The sequence below is a fragment of the Balaenoptera ricei genome, chromosome 11 (assembly GCF_028023285.1).
Source record: "Balaenoptera ricei isolate mBalRic1 chromosome 11, mBalRic1.hap2, whole genome shotgun sequence".
Lineage (NCBI taxonomy): Eukaryota > Metazoa > Chordata > Mammalia > Artiodactyla > Balaenopteridae > Balaenoptera > Balaenoptera ricei.
In genome coordinates, this window is record NC_082649.1 from 36,532,369 (window position 1) to 36,549,057 (window position 16,689).

Genomic DNA, 16,689 nt, shown 5'->3' on the forward strand with positions numbered 1-16,689 from the left:
GAAACTCTGCAAGCCAGAAGGGAGTGGCAGGATATACTTAAAGTGATGAAGGAGAAAAACCTACAACCAAGATTACTCTACCCAGCAAGGATCTCATTCAGATTTGATGGAGAAATTAAAACCTTTACAGACAAGCAAAAGCTGAGAGAGTTCAGCATCACCAAACCAGCTTTACAACAAATGCTAAAGGAACTTCTCTAGGCAGGAAACACAAGAGAAGGGAAACACCTACAATAACAAACCCAAAACAATTAAGAAAATGGTAATACGAACATACATATCGATATTTACCTTAAATGTAAATGGATTCAATGATCTAACCAAAAGACATAGACTAGTTGAATGGATACAAAAACAAGACCCATATATATGCTGTCTACAAGAGACCCACTTCAGACCTAGGGACACATACAGACTGAAAGTGAGGGGATGGAAAATGATATTCCATGCAAATGGAAATCAAAAGAAAGCTGGAGTAGCAATTCTCATATTAGACAAAATAGACTTTAAAATAAAGACTATTACAAGACACAAAGAAGGACACTACATAATGATCAAGGGATCGATCCAAGAAGAAGATATAACAATTCTAAATATTTACGCACCCAACATAGGAGCACCTCAATACATAAGGCAAATACTAACAGCCATAAAAGGGGAAATCGAGAGTAACACAATCATAGTAGGGGACTTTAACACCCCACTTTCACCAAAGGACAGATCATCCAAAATGAAAATAAATAAGGAAACACAAGCTTTAAATGACACATTAATCTTGAGAAAGAAAAACGGAGCTGGAGGAATCAGGTTCCCTGACTTCAGATTATACTACAAAGCTATAGTGATCAAGACTGTATGGTGCTGGCACAAAAACAGAAATATATATCAATGGAACAGGATAAATGGCCCAGAGATAAACTCACGTCACATATGGTCACCTTATCTTTGATAAAGGAGGCAAGAATATACAGTGAAGAAAAGACAGCCTCTTCAATAAGTGGTGCTGGGAAAACTGGACAGCTACATGTAAAAGAATTAAATTAGAACACTTTCTAACACCATACACAAAAATAAACTCAAAATGGATTAAAGACCTAAATGTAAGGGCAGACACTATAAAGCTCTTAGAGGAAAACATAGGAAGAACACTCTTTGACATAAATCACAGCAAGATCCTTTTTGACCCATCTCCTAGAGAAATGGAAATAAAAACAAAAATAAACAAATGGGACCTAATGAAACTTACAAGCTTCTGCACAGCAAAGGAAACCATAAACAGGACCAAAAGACAACCCTCAGAATGGGAGAAAATATTTGCAAATGAAGCAACTGACAAAGGATTAATCTCCAAAATATACAAGCAGCTCATGCAGCCCAATATCAAAAAAACAAACAACCCAATGGGCAGAAGACCTAAATGGACATTTCTCCAAAGAAGACATACAGATTGCCAACAAACACATGAAAGAATGCTCAACATCACTAATCATTAGAGAAATGCAAATCAAAACTACAATGAGGTATCACCTCACACCAGTCAGAATGGCCATCATCAAAAAATCTACAAACAATAAATGCTGGAGAGGGTGTGGAGAAAAGGGAACCCTCTTGCACTGTTGGTGGGAATGTAAACTGATACAGTCACTATGGAGAACAGTATGGAGGTTCCTTACAAAACTAAAAATAGAACTACCATATGACCCAGCAATCCCACTACTGGGCATATACCCTGAGAAAACCATAATTCAAAAAGAGTTATGTACCACAATGTTCATTGCAGCACTGTTTACAATAGCCAGGACATGGAAGCAACCTAAGTGTCCATCGACAGATGAATGGATAAAGGAGATGTGGCACATATATACAATGGAATATTACTCAGCCATAAAAAGAAATGAAATTGAGTTATTTATAGTGAGTTGGATGGACCTAGAGTCTGTTACAGGGTGAAGTAAGTCAGAAAGATAAAAACAAATGCCGTATGCTAACACATATATACGGAATATAAAAAAAAAAAAAAGCTTCTGATGAACCTAGGGGCAGGATAGGATTAAAGATGCAGACATAGAGAATGGATTTGAGGACACAGGGAGGGGGAAGAGTAAGCTGGGATGAAGTGAGAGAGTGGCATTGACATATATACACTGCCAAATGTAAAATAGATAGCTAGTGGGAAGCAGCTGCATAGCACAGGGAGATCAGCTCAGTGCTTTGTGACCACCTAGAAGGGTGGGATAGGGAGGGTGGGAGGGAGACGCAAGAGGGAGGGGATATGGGGATATATGTATACATATAACTGATTCACTTTGTGATACAGCAGAAAGTAACACAACATTGTAAAGCAATTATACTCCAATAAAGATGTTAAAAAAATAAATAAATAAAAGAATGAGAAAGTAGATAGACTTCATGCCAAGGCCCTTGTAGTTAGAAATGAGAAAACTGAAAAAACTATACACAGTATTTTTTTTAAAATAGAGCTAAATATATGTATTCTATATTTGAAGGTAACTACTGAAAGAACTTAAGTATAAGAAAGAGAATAAAAGGGGAAAATTATCCATTCCAAAGATAACAGATAATAAATGAACCGAAGAAAAAGGATAGTAAGAAACCACAAAATAAAATGTCATAAATTAAGTGTAACTATATTAAAAAATCACAAAAATGTAAGCAGATTAAACTCTTTAAAAGGCAGAAATAATCAGATTAAATAAAAATATCAGGTATAAGACTCATAGACATAGAGAACAGACTTGTGGTTGCCAAGGGTGAGGGAGGGAGGGAGAGGGATGGACTGGGAGTTTGGGGTTGGCAGATGCAAACTACTACATTTAGAATGGATAAACTACAGGTCCTAATGCATAGCACAGAGAACTATACTCAACATCCTGTGATAAACCATAATAGAAAAGAACATAAAAGAAGAATGTATCTATATATATGTGTACAACTGAGTCACTTTGCTGTACAGCAGAGACTGGCACAACGTTGTAAATCAACTCTATGTCAATAATAAAATATATCAGGTATATTATGCTTTTAAAAGGTAAAACAAAAAAGCTTCACGGAAAAAATTAAATGAAGGGATAGAAAAGGTATACCAAAAAATCTGGGAAATTATAATTAATGACAGACTAAAAAGAATTTGAGAAATCAAGATTAATATGGATAAAGAGGCTCATCAAATAAAAATAAAATAAACAGTGTTCTAGGCAGACTTAACTATACGACATCGCATGCACCTAACAACAGTCTTAAAAGATATAAAACAACAATTGAAACAGAAGGAAAATTTGACAACTTCACAATCACATTGGGAGATTTTAATAGTGCAATTAAATTAAAATTCAGCAATGAATAACCAAGGAATAAACCTAACAAAAATGTACAAGACTTTTACACAGGGAATTACAAAACTTCGTTGAGAAATAATAAAAAAGACAAATAAATGGAGAGGTAATCCATGACTCTGAATGGAAGACTCAATATTGTAAGGATGCTAATTCTCTCCAAATTTACCTATAGATTCAGTGTAATTTAAATAACCATTCAAAAGAAAAATTAATTTTCTTTTAACTAATTAACCATATGGAAAAAAATATACTGGTCTCCTACCTCACACTAAACACAAAATAAATACCATGTGGATTAAACCCCTAACTGTAAAAGATAAAACTTTAAAACTTTTAGAAGATACTATGAAGTACAGATAGATTTCTTTTAAAAGACATAAAAATCACAAACTACTAAGGAAAAGATTGATAGATTTGAATATTTTTAAACACAGCAAAGAATATCATAAATATAAGTTTAAAAATATCATCAACAAAATAATATATTGAGACCATCCACGAATAAATCCAATCCAATAGAAAAACAGGCAGAAGGAAGGAAGAAACAAGGGAGGGAAAGAGGAGGAGGCGGGGAGGGAGGAAGAGAGGGGGAAAGAAAGGGAAGGGAAGGAAGGGAAGGGAAGGGAAGGGAAGGAAAGGGAAGGGAAGGCAAATTTTTAAAAAGAGAAAGCACAAATGGCTTGTAAACATGAAAATATGTTTAACCTCATCAGTAACCAGGAAAATGATTTAAATGATTTAAATCCCAGTGAGACGTCATTTCACACCCTATATGCTGGCAACAATTTTTTAATTGAACAACACTAACTGTGTGCAAGGATGAGGATCTATGGGCACTCATGCTAGGCACTGCCTGGTAAATTGAGGCATGCACACACCCCAGGGCCCAGCCATTCCACTCTTAGCAGGTGCAGCAGGAGACATGCACAAGAATGTTCACAATAGCCCAAACTGGAAACAACCCAAACAACCACCAACAGTAGAAGTGATAAAACAGAATGTGTATACTCGAGCTGTACAGAAGTGAAAATAAAATATATCAGCATAGATGTATCTCAGAAACAATACTGAACACAGTTCAAATACAGGCAAAATTAAATGATAAAAACATGGGGTAAACTGTCAGGCAAACCAAGACACTGATAAACATCAAGTTCAGGATAGTGGTTACCTTTGGGTGAGCAGAGGAAGGACCAGTAAGGGTATTGGTAGTGTTCAGTGTTCTTTGTCTTGGCCTGGGTGCTAGGAACATGGTTGTTCATTTATCACTGTTCTTGCAGTATTACACGCTTGTTTTCATACAGTCTTTTCATAAATGCCGTGTTTTAAATTTTACAATTATTAAAATTAATTAATAAAAATAAAAAGTGCTTTAGCGTTATGTTGTGATAGTATTACCAGACATATTTAGCATATTTTCAACTTGCCTGCCAACAAATATTCTTCTTTTCATTGTGTCCAAAGATAACCGTGTAGCTTTTTGAAGACTGTCTAGTAATTGATGAGAGAAAAAAGCATAGACCTCTTTACATTCCTGTAATGAGAAATCATATTAAATTTGGTACAAAAAATAAAAACTCTAACACCCCCAAAGCAATAATACAATATTAGAAGTGACATGCGAAAGATGAAAAATAATAAACTATACAATTTCAATTATATTGTAGAAATAAATTCAATCCTAAATTACTTGTTTTTTAAAACAAATAAGAATATATGAAAAGTGTGCTTTCATAAACACCCTAGCAAATTATAAGGCCTTACTCAAAAGCCAAAATTCAAAAACAGCTAATTGAAAATAATCCTGGTTTGCTCAATATTCAATAATTCAATCAACAAAACTGAAGCACTTAAGTGTGGTACACTTTTCAATGCTTAGAGGTGTGGGCACAAGAGGATATGTAGTCTCCAACCTCAAAAGTCTCAGCTTGGTGGATAAACATATTTTAATATGTATGATACCAAAATATATGGGATGAAACTTCCACCGTCCTGGCACCATGGTTTGTCCCTCTCTGCAAGCCCTCCTTTCCCACCAGAGAAGAAGTAGCCACATTTATTGGTCAGAGCACAGAATAAATATTGAGCCTGGGCAGGAATCTGGGCACTACGTCTTGCTTGCACAGTGATTCACGCATCCGGAGCCAGGCTCTGGCCACACTGTTCCTCTCCACCCTACACCCTGACCCTCTGAGTCTGGGTGGGCCAGTCAGGTTGAGTTGGGTCAGAAGGGAGGCTTATCAGGTGTGAACAAAGAGGAATATGATCGGGTTGGTCAACTACCAGGCTAAAGTGCAGGCATGACATAATCAGATGTTTACGTTAGACCACTGTGGAAGCGATGTGGAAGATGGATTTGAGAGGCAGAGGCTGTTTAGGAGATGTCTGCACTGATGCAGCTCTAAGTGATCCCCCATTTTGAGAGGCTCCGATGGTACTCAGTCTTGCTCTAAGGACCCCAGCCAGTGTCAAAGGGAATGCAGTTGGAAGCAAAGAACTCTCCTGCTGACCCCCACCAACTGATAGTGGCTGCCTGGTGCATGGTACTGAGAAGCAATCTACAGCTAAAATCTAGACTCAGCGGGAAAGTGTTTCCCGATCAATTAGTGATAGCATGCTTGAGCCAGAAGGTGAAAGTGAAACAAATGTGTGCTGTTTATTTCCAAGACTGTGTTAGGGTGTGGGTTAGAGAGTGTAAAAGAATGTAAAATGGAGAAAGAATGAAAAGATGAGTATGGAGGATTAAAAGAAAACTGACGGGAGCAGGAGAAAGCAGGAAGTAGTACAAATGTGGGAGTGGCACTTAGAGTTGATGCACAACCAGAAGGCCTAAGAAGGCCTAAGAAGGATGAAGAATCCCCATGTCTCCTCCTCAACTTTCATTCTCAACACAGCTCAGCATAATGTGAGAATCTGCCCACCTGGGGTTTCTCCTGCGGGAGAGTCCACAGTGTTAATAAAAAATGCAGATCCCTGGACCCCAAGTGAATCAAATCCGGTCTTGCAATACAGGTAATTCTATTAAAAACAATAACTGAGAACAAAGTTCTCCACTTTGAGTCAAATGGATTGGCACTACAATCCCAGGTGTGACATTTACTACATAAGAAAACACGGTCAGTCACAATAGGGGGAGATAACTATAGAAACTGTAATTGACAGAATAGCATTAAAAGTTGACAGTGTTGGGGAAAACTGTAAGGATTGCTGTATCTTGTCAGATGCTACAGTATAGAATTGAAAATTTTATTTTCTGGATTTTGTTATAAATCCAATTGGTAATAAATCCACACAGACTGCTTGCAGAACTGCCTGGAAAAAAAAAACCACCATTTGGGATTATCTACAATCCTATGAGTCATAATTCTGTGAAATTGCATAAGGTTGTTTTACAATAAATACCTTTTTAAATTCATCTTCTTTATCATTAACATCAACCTCAGGCACAATATTAGTCTCATAATCAGCACTTTCACCCTCTTCTGTTTCACTTCCAAAAATAACATGTTTTCTCTGTTCTATAGATAAAAGATAAAACAAAAATATAACAGTTAATACTTGGCATTTGGTTTATTCTATATAACCAAACCTTCTTAGGAAGCTCCTTCTTAAAAAAATTCTTAATTTAAAAAGTAAGGGGCTTCCCTGGTGGCGCAGTGGTTAAGAATCCGCCTGCCAATTCAGGGGACACGGGTTCGAGCCCTGGTCTGGGAAGATCCCACATGCTGCAGAGCAACTAAGCCCGTGAGCCACAACTACTGAGCCTGCACATCTGGAGCCTGTGCTCCGCAACGGGAGAGGCCGCGACAGTGAGAGGCCTGCGCACCGCGATGAAGAGTGGCCCCCGCTCGCCGCAAGTGGAGAAAGCCCTCGCACAGAAACGAAGACCCAACACAGCCAAAAATAAATAAATAAATAAATTTATAAAAAAAAAAAATTAAAAATTTGTTGCTGGGGGAAATCACCCTTGAATTCAATTTAAATCACCCATCTCAACAGAATTGACATTCTATTAAGAAATACACTCTTTAAATATACTGTACTGTGTATTAGTACCTAGAATTAAGAAACATTTAAAGAGGGGTTTTTTTACAGGCTCTCTTTCTAAAATACCTGTTTACCTTTTGGGTTTGCCATCTTAAGCTGACATGTTCGTGTTTTTGATACTTCTGATGAAAACTACTTAAACTAAGTGGAAAACCTCTCAGAGAAAGAAGAGATGCGGCGAATACTTGTTTAAGCTTGGGGTTTCTCAACCTCAGCACTACTGACGTGCTTTGTTGTTGCGGCTGTCCTATGCCATGGAGGATATTCAGAAGCATCCCTGGCCTCTACTCACTAAGATGCCATCCCCACACAGTGTGACAGCCAGCATGGTAGAATGCTGTACCAAAAAAAAAGTTAACATAGCAGGCCAGAGACTGCTATCCATGGAAAGGCCTGCTTGCAAGGTTGGTCCCCAGTAAGTATCTATGAACTTGGATTTCAGAGGGGTGCCCACCATTCCTTAATTCATAAAAAGGGCTCACTGTGCCTAAACTGCAAACGGTGTGGTTTATGCTGAACATCTGCTCTCCTTCTGGGAGTCTGGAATTTTGGTGCCTGCCAAGCACAAGGTGCCTACTTGAGAAGGTATCTGTAACAACTTGTGATTCAAACATTGTAACCAGGCACGTTACCTGGTAACTGTTTTGCTGTTTTCCCACTGTATTTAACTTCATAAATAGTCTCAAATATTGATAAAAGTTCTTTGACAGCTTCTTCCACATGCTTACTTTTGTGGTTTAGAACCTCAGCCCATTCTTTTGTGTATGTCTATTAAATAAAGAAATGACTATTAATTTCCAGATACTTAAAACTACTGTGAAATTTATTAATATGACTTCAACTTATCAAACTCTAATGCCATTTGAAAATACCTAGATATAGTGACCAACAGCATAATGTTTCAGACCCCAAAGTGTCAATGGCTAAAAGCAGCTTGAGACAGCTGCTAAGTCTCAAGCAAAGAAAAGGAGAAAGAAGAAAAATTTTAAGTTTTTTTCTTTTTTTTTTTGCCGCACCACGTGGCATGCGGGATCTTAGTTCCCCGACCAGGGATCGAACCTGTGGCCCTGTAGTGGAAGCGTGGAGTTTTAACCACTGGACTGCCAGGGAAGTCCCAAATTCAAAGTTTTTGACCTTACCTGACTCATTCACACACAGAGATCTACACTCCCATTCATATGGGCAAAAAGAAAGAAGCCTGAAGGCCTAGGAGATGAAGATGTCAAAGTTGAAAATGAGAAATGGTTTTTAAAAAGGACAATCCAGGGACTTCCCTGGTGGCGCAGTGGTTAAGAATCAGCCTGCCAATGCAGGGGACACGGGTTCGAGCCCTGGTCCGGGAAGATCCCACATGCCATGGAGTAATGAAGCCCGTGCGCCACAACTACTGAGCCTGCGCTCTAGAGCCCGTGAGTCACAACTACTGAGCCTGCGTGCCAAAACTACCGAAGCCTGCGCACCTAGAGCCCGTGCTCTGACACAAGAGAAGCCACCACAATGAGAAACCTGTGCACCACAACGAAGAGTAGCCCCTGCTCGCTGCAACTAGAGAAAGCCCCAATGCAGCAATAAAAGACCCAATGCAGCCAAATAAATAAATAAATAAACTTATTAAAAAAAAAAAAAAAGAAGAAAAAGAATGAAAAGGACAATCCAAAGTGTCGTTTTGAGATTCAAATGTGATGAGGTTTTTAAATGAGCATGATGTTGTATGCCAGGCATCAATTTAAGAGCTTTATGTGTATGAACTCATTTAGCTAAACGACAACCTCTTGGGATAGGTAATATTATTGTACCCATTTCACAGATGAGAAAACTGACTCTCAGAATTAAAAATTTGCCCAAGGTCACACAGTAGGTGGTAAGAATAGGGGTTTGAAACCAGCTTTGTGTGATTCTAAAAGCCTGTGCTTTTTGCCTTTTGAACTTTTCTAATAGTCAGCAAAGGCTTTAGGAAGAAGTGGAGAACTAAATTCAGAAAAGAAAACTGGATTATAAAATTGAATAGGCCCTTTGACATACAATGTCCATGCGTCTTAGGAAAGAGAAAAGTAAATGGTAGCAGCCAACTTGGGCCTTCAAAGTCACCTCTGCAAAGGAACCCGAGCCTATCTATGCAACCTCTCCCCAGATAAGTCTTGGGAGATCCCATATTCCCTCTGTACTGCCTTCACGTGTTCCTTTCTTGGCTACTAGATTGAGAGAGAGAGACTTGCAAGTTTGTCCCCTCGATTTACACAACCTCATCTGTATCTGAACCCATCTTCATCTTTTCTCAGTCTCAGGGGAAACGGTGTTCCTCCTCCCACCTGAAGACACTCTCTGATCCTCCCCACCCCCACGAACTCTTCAGATTTTGCTCCATCATTCGCTCATTCCACCCTTTCTAATTTATTCAACACAGTGTTAAACTTTGGAATGACAATGGTGGTTGAGAGCCACTTCAGTCTAGCAAGGAAAACAAGTGTTAAGCAAGTGGACACTCACAGCTGATCATGGAAGATTGGACACACGTGTTTATTTACACACCCCCTCCACTTGCTTTGAAATCCCCTAAGAAAGAAACCAGACTACTAGTCAAACATGACAGATTAAACACATATGTTTATCTTGGTACTCCCATGATATCTCTGGAAACCTCGACAAAATAACATAAAGTCAGCTTTTATGTTAAAAGAACAGGGTCACAGGAATAAGTGGGAAGATGCCACATAAATTCTTCTGTATGTTTCCAATACTATATAATAATAAAGTTAATGGAATTTGATAATTGGTGCCAGGACCACTGAATATCCACTTGCAACATAATGAAACTAGATCCTTAGACCGTACACAAAAACTAACTTAAAATGAAGCGTACATCTAAATGTAAGGGCGAGGGACTTCCCTGGTGGCGCAGTGGTTAAGAATCCGCCTGCCAATGCAGGGGACACGGGTTCGATCCCTGGTCCAGGAAGATCCCACATGCCGCAGAGCAACTAGGCCCTTGCGCCACAGCTACTGAGCCTGTGCTCTAGAGTCTGCGAGCCGCAGCTACTGAAGCCCGTGCACCTAGAGCCCGAGCTCCACAACAAGAGAAGCCACCGCAATAAGAAGCCCGCGCACCACAAAGAGTAGCCCCCACTCACCACAACTAGAGAAAGCCCGCGCACAGCAACGAAGACCCAAAGCAGCCAAAAATACATAAATATTTTTAAAAAATAAATAAATGTAAGGGCGAAAACTATAAAACTCTTCAAAAAAACATAAGCATGGATCTTCATGATCTTGGATTAGGCAAATTTTTCTTAGATATGACACCAAAGCAAAGCAACAGCAAAAAAATATATAGATGAATTGGACATCATCAAAATTTAAAACTTTGGGGCTTCCAAGGACACCATCGAGAAAGTAAAAAGACAACCCACAGACTGGGAGAAAAATTTTGCAAGCTGATACGGGACTAGTATCTAGAACATATAAAGAACTATCACAACGAAAACATAAAAAGACAGATCATCCAATTTTAAAATGAGCAAAGGATTTGAATAGACATTTCTAAAAGAAGGTACATAAAAGGTTAATAAGCACATGAAAAAGTGTTCGACATCACTAGCCATTAGGGAAATACAAACTTAAGCCACAATGAGATACCACTTTACTCCACTAGGAAGGCTATGATCAAAAAGACAAATAATAAGTGTCGGCAAGGATGCAGAGAACTTGGAACCCTCATACACTGCTGGTGGGAATGTAAAATAATGCAGCCACTTTGGAGAAGTCTGCCAGTTCTTCAAAGGGTTAAACTTGGAGTTAACATATGACCCAACAATTCCACTCCTAAATATACACCCAAGAGAAACGTCCTTGCAAAAACTTGTACATTTATGTTCACAGCAGCATTATTCATAATGGCCAAAAAGTGGAAACAACCTATATGTCTATCAACTGATGAATGGATAACTAAAACGTGGTCCATCCATACGATGCACTATTATTCAGCAGTAAAAAGAAATGTAGTACTGATACATGGGACAATATGAATGAACTTTGAAGACACTGTGCCAAGTGAAAAAAGCACCAGTCACAAAATACCACATACTATATGATTCCCTTTGTATGAAATGCCTACAATAAGCAAATCTGTCGAGGCAGAAAGTAGATTAGTGGCTGGCCAGGGCTAGAAGGGTTGAGAGGAAATTGGTAATGACTGCTAATGAGTATGGTATTTCTTTGGGGGTGATGAACAGTTCTAAAATTGACTGTGGTGATAGCTGCACAACTCTGTGAGTATACTAAAACCACTGAATTGTACACTTTAAATAGGTGAATTATATGGTATGTGAATTACCTCTCAGTAAAGTTGTCAAAAATAATAGCTAGTACCAGAAATAATTTGAAGCAGGAACTGGGGGGGAAATGGAGCAGGGAAATGAGAGATGGGAAAGTGAAAGCAGCATGTGTGAGCATTTGGAGAAGTTTAGTTGTGAATGAGAAATGAAGAAGATATGCAAAGGTTTTTGTTTGTTGGCGAGGAAAAGGGGAGAGTATATTAGACTACTGGTGGGAGGGGTCCCGGAGAGAGGACAAAGCTGAAGACCTAGAAGAGGAAGAAAGACTGGTGGAATAAGGTTGCCAAGACAGCAAAAAGGCATGGAATCTAGAGCCTGTGTGTGAAGGACCTCAATTTTGAAAAGAGGTGGGAACTTCCTCCATGGAACCAGAAGGAAAGAAGAGTTGGATGCAGAAGCAGTCAGCAATGTACCAAGAGCTCTGGCTGTGCAAACTATTTACATGACTTTAATTCAGAAAACTATAAATAATCCCTGCAACTCTGTCAAGGCCATCTTGCCAGGCACTCCACGTGCTGGTTGTTCTCCGTTTGCCCCCTGCAACCCATTCTCAGCTCTTCTCTGCCCTGCTCTGTGCAGAGGGAAGCTGCCTCCTGGGGCTCCCTTATTCTCTGACTTCCAGTTGGGCTTGACCCAACGGAAAAAAAATTTTTCTGTGGAAAATGGTATTTGGAGATCACAACCTATGTGCTAGGAAAGGCACTCATTGTTAACTTTCAGCAGAAGATAGAAGAGCTGTAGGGCAGGTAACTCTCACTCCTTCCTTGGTAGAGGACGGTAGGGCTGCATCTCCGGTAGAGGCTGTGTCTCTTCACAAACTCAGCTCCTACGGGATGAGCCCTTCCATATGGTTCCCACTTTTACTGGCTTCTGAAAGCACTGTTTCCTTCTTTGGTACCTTCAGCCCCAGCAGTGCTGATGACTTTCTCCCTTGCAACTCCTGAGGCGTCTCACCTTGCTGGGATCTTCACTGGCACTGTTCCATACACAACATTCCCAGCTCCATCCTAGTACCTGAACCCTGATCAAAGAACTCACATTTGGTCCTTGGTGAATTAGACCATCTCAGATAACCAGGACAACTCACACTGCCATAAAAGCCAGGAGTAAGAAACTTAGATGTACACATTCCACTGCAAAGAAATTTCCTGTCTCAGTTGGTGACCCAGTGGCCCAGCCATCCTCTTTTGTTTAACAAGTGGCAAAATAATGCCATGGCACAACAGACTGCAAAAACTGCCTCTATATGGTGCCACTACCAGCTGGGGCCACACAAAGTAAAGCATCTCTTCTTGGGAAGACCCCATCTCTTCTTGGGAAGACTAACTAGTCATTGAAGATTAATAAGACCATTCTTACAAGTCAGTGAAGAACAGACTGCAACGCCGAGGAGCAGGCCGGGGATGGACCGGAAGGCAGCCAAACTGATTTTATGGGTGGGGAGGGGGGTGCTCCTATTTTTAAAAATTGAGATATAATTCATATAACACAGATTTACCCTTGTAAAGTGCACAATTCATTGGTTTTTAGTATCTTCACAGAGCTGGGCAACCCTCACTGCTATCTAATTCCAGAACATTTTCATCACCCCAAAAGAATCCCCATACCCATTAGTCACTCTCCACTCCCCCATCTCCACCGCCCTGGCAACCACTAATCTACTTTCTGTCTCCATGGAGCCAGGGTGATTTTGCTGATAGAATTTTTAATACCTTTTCATGTATTTCCTGGTGTTTTCCTCTCATAACTTGGATCATAATATTTCCCTGAATTTTCTATTCCATTTGTATATCTACCAATATACAGGTATGTTAATCAGGGTCCAATAAGGAAAACAGATGCCACACCAGCTATTTTAACAGACAGAGCGAGAGAATTTAATATAAAAAAATTGGTTAAACAACTATTAAAGTACCAAAAAGGCAAAAAGGGACACAGAGGTCACAGAGAGACAGTAACCGCAGGAAGCAGTGCCCGTTCCGGGGTGCGGGGGAGCCCACGGAGGAGGGTGCAGTTATTGGAACCTGGAACTGGGAAGTGAGGGAGGTGCCTGCCTAGCGCTGCTGACCCAGAAGCTCAGAGAGGGACCTCCTGAAGCTGGTACATCTGAGAGGCACACGAGGTGGATTCCGGAAAGGCTGGAAAAAGTTAGAGCCTGGAACTAATGGCCACTGCCAGGGTGAAGAGCTATAGCTCATGTAAAAGTGTCAGCAACAAGAGGCAAAACAGGAAAGAGCAAGCCCGTTCTCTCTTGTCCAGCCTCCTATCGCCCCCACTGCAAAGCATAAAAGGGAGCCAGCTGGCCAAGGATAAATGTAATTTGCAGAGTCCCATCCTCAGCATCATAGAGTAGAAGGACAGATTTGAAGCTAACACAAGGTAGCTTTTTAATAATTAACATAATCTGCCCTACAACCACAATTAGGTGCTCCAAGATAAGGAGGACTTGCCATTACTGCAAATAGCCCTGGTTCCCAGTATTGTCTGAAACCACTGGTTAGTGCAAACTAAACTTGCCCCCCCAAAATTAGCGTTATATATAGCATGTTTCCAAAACTGATATCTGCCCAAAGTGTTATCCAACTTGCTTTGTCATTACAAATGTTTTTCTGTCTTCACTGTAATGGGCCACCTAGTGATAGGCTTGTGGGAAGGCAGCCCATGTGTTACTAGATCTTAGATCCCTCTAGGGCAAGTGACTGGGGCATACTGATTGACAAAGGTGCTCTTCAAAGGTCCACTTCCTGTATTTTGACTTGTGCCATCAATGTAACCACCACATTCACACTCATCACCTTTAATCTATCCTAATTTGCCTCGTTTATGTGATTTATTTCTTTTTCTATGCACATGAACGTTTTTTGTTCGTATGTTCAAAGTAAATTTTCTTTGGTAGTGTGAATTTCACCCCACTGAGCAGTGGATAGTGTCAGAACAGTTATGTGCACATACCAATAGAAATGATTTTCACTGTAAAGGGGACAAAATGAAGGAAACCAATGTAGAAATTTCCCTACTCCTTCATATGCTGTTCGTTTATAAGTAAGACCTGGTATGAAGTATATACAGTCAGATTCTAGAATGAGTGAGAAGAAAATGACAAGGAGGAAATTACCCCTCATCCCCAGGCAGGAAACATGAGACTTTTCTGGAAAATTTCAATTGGTGAAAAAAGAACCATACAGCATTTGAAGGGCTCTCCCTCCTAGAATAACACGGAGCCCAGGAAATAGGGCAGACTCTATTTGCCAACTCAAGAAATAGTACCCCAAGTATGTTAGTTAGAGATGCAGAAATAATACTATAAGAATAGCTAAAAGTTAACAATGAGTGCCTTTCCTAGCACCTAGGTTGTGATCTCCAAATACCATTTTCCACAAGTAACACTGAAAGGAATGAGGGCTGACTGGAAAAATGAGTAATCCCAGATCTGGGGCAGGAAATGTGCAAGATAAGCCTAAGATTTCCTACAGTTCCAGGAAGCAAGAAAGCTTTCAAAGACTACTGGAGTCATATCAAAAACATAGAAGCCAGCCTGTAGAATTCCACTGGACAAAGATGAGAAAATTTAAACATAAAAAAGAATAATGACTGCAATGGACTGAATCCCTCAAATATATAATAATCCATATATTCATCATGATCTTTAAATAATTTAAACCGCAGTGGGTATTTTAGAAGTTGCTAGTGAGCCAATTCATTATTTTGAAAACTGGTATATAAAATAAAAACTGAAGCACTGAACTTGACTTTTCTGTACAAACATTATTTCACAGTAACCAACCAGATAATGAGGGAAATTTCTTCTTTATAGAAATCTTTTATCCATAAATGCTAAAATTAGAAAATCAACATTTTGCAATCTCTAGGCAACAATAATGGCTCTAGGCAATAAAAATCAAAGGCTGCTAAACTCTTCAGGTGAAAGGTTGGTGGGAAACTTTATAATAATGGATAAAGCTGACTGCACCTCAGCCCACTAATTAATCTTAATATCACGAAAAGGGAAACAGTCTGATAAAATGTGCCTCCTGATGTGATGCAATAGGAAGTACACAGTGTCACCTGTGAACTCTTCAGTCAGGAAAAGAAAAAGTAATTGAACCTGAACTGAATCAATCCTCCAGAGCTAATTAAAATATACAGGAAACTCAGGGGATAGAAGAATATGTTAATATGTTAAATCATACTACTAGGATATGATCAGCAAAATTTAGAACATGGAAAATTCTGTAGGACAAATGATCCCATTTATTCAACAAATGAAGAGCATTGAAAGAAGGAAGATGGCAGAAACAAAACAAAACAAAACTTGAATAGACATTTCCCCAAAGAAATATACAAATGGCCAATAAACACATGAAAAGATGCTCAGCATCAGTAGTCATTAGGAAAAGGTGAATCAAAACCACAATGAGACTTCATACCCATTCAGATTATTATGAAAAATGCTTTAATTTTTAAAAATGGAAAATAACAACTGTCAGCAAGCAGGTGGAGAAATTGGAACCCTTGTTGTGCATTGCTGGTGGGAAGGTAAAATGGTATGGCCACCGTGGAAAAATATCTGGTGATTTCTCAAAAGCTAAATATAGAATTACCATGTAATCCGGTAATTCCACTCTGAGTATATACCCAAAAGAATTGAAAGTAGGGACTCAGATAATTATACACTAGTGCTCATAATAGCTTAATTCACAATAGCTAACCCACACATCTACCAACAGATGAATGGATAAACACAATGTGGCATATCTATACAATGGAATATTATCCAGCTCTAAAAAGGAATCAAATTCTGATACATGCTACAATATGGATTAACCTTGTGCTAAGTGAAATAAGGCAGACACAAAAGGACAATGTTGTATGATTTCACTTACATGACATACATAGAATAGGCAAATTCATAAAGATAGAAAGTAGAATAGAGGTTACCACGGTCTGGGGTGGAG

The 16,689-nt window shown here is 39.3% G+C and overlaps 1 protein-coding gene across 1 annotated transcript in view; it reads right to left on the reverse strand.

The window, feature by feature from the left end:
* DNAH8 (dynein axonemal heavy chain 8) overlaps positions 1-16,689 on the reverse strand; it is a 329,367-nt gene that overhangs the window by 247,928 nt on the left and 64,750 nt on the right. Inside the window, exons 22-24 of the mRNA XM_059938771.1 lie at positions 8,036-8,171; positions 6,759-6,874; positions 4,784-4,890 (exon numbers count right to left, since the gene is read on the reverse strand). Of these exons, the coding sequence (XP_059794754.1) occupies positions 4,784-4,890; positions 6,759-6,874; positions 8,036-8,171 (359 nt within the window). The remainder of the gene's footprint in view (positions 1-4,783; positions 4,891-6,758; positions 6,875-8,035; positions 8,172-16,689) is intronic.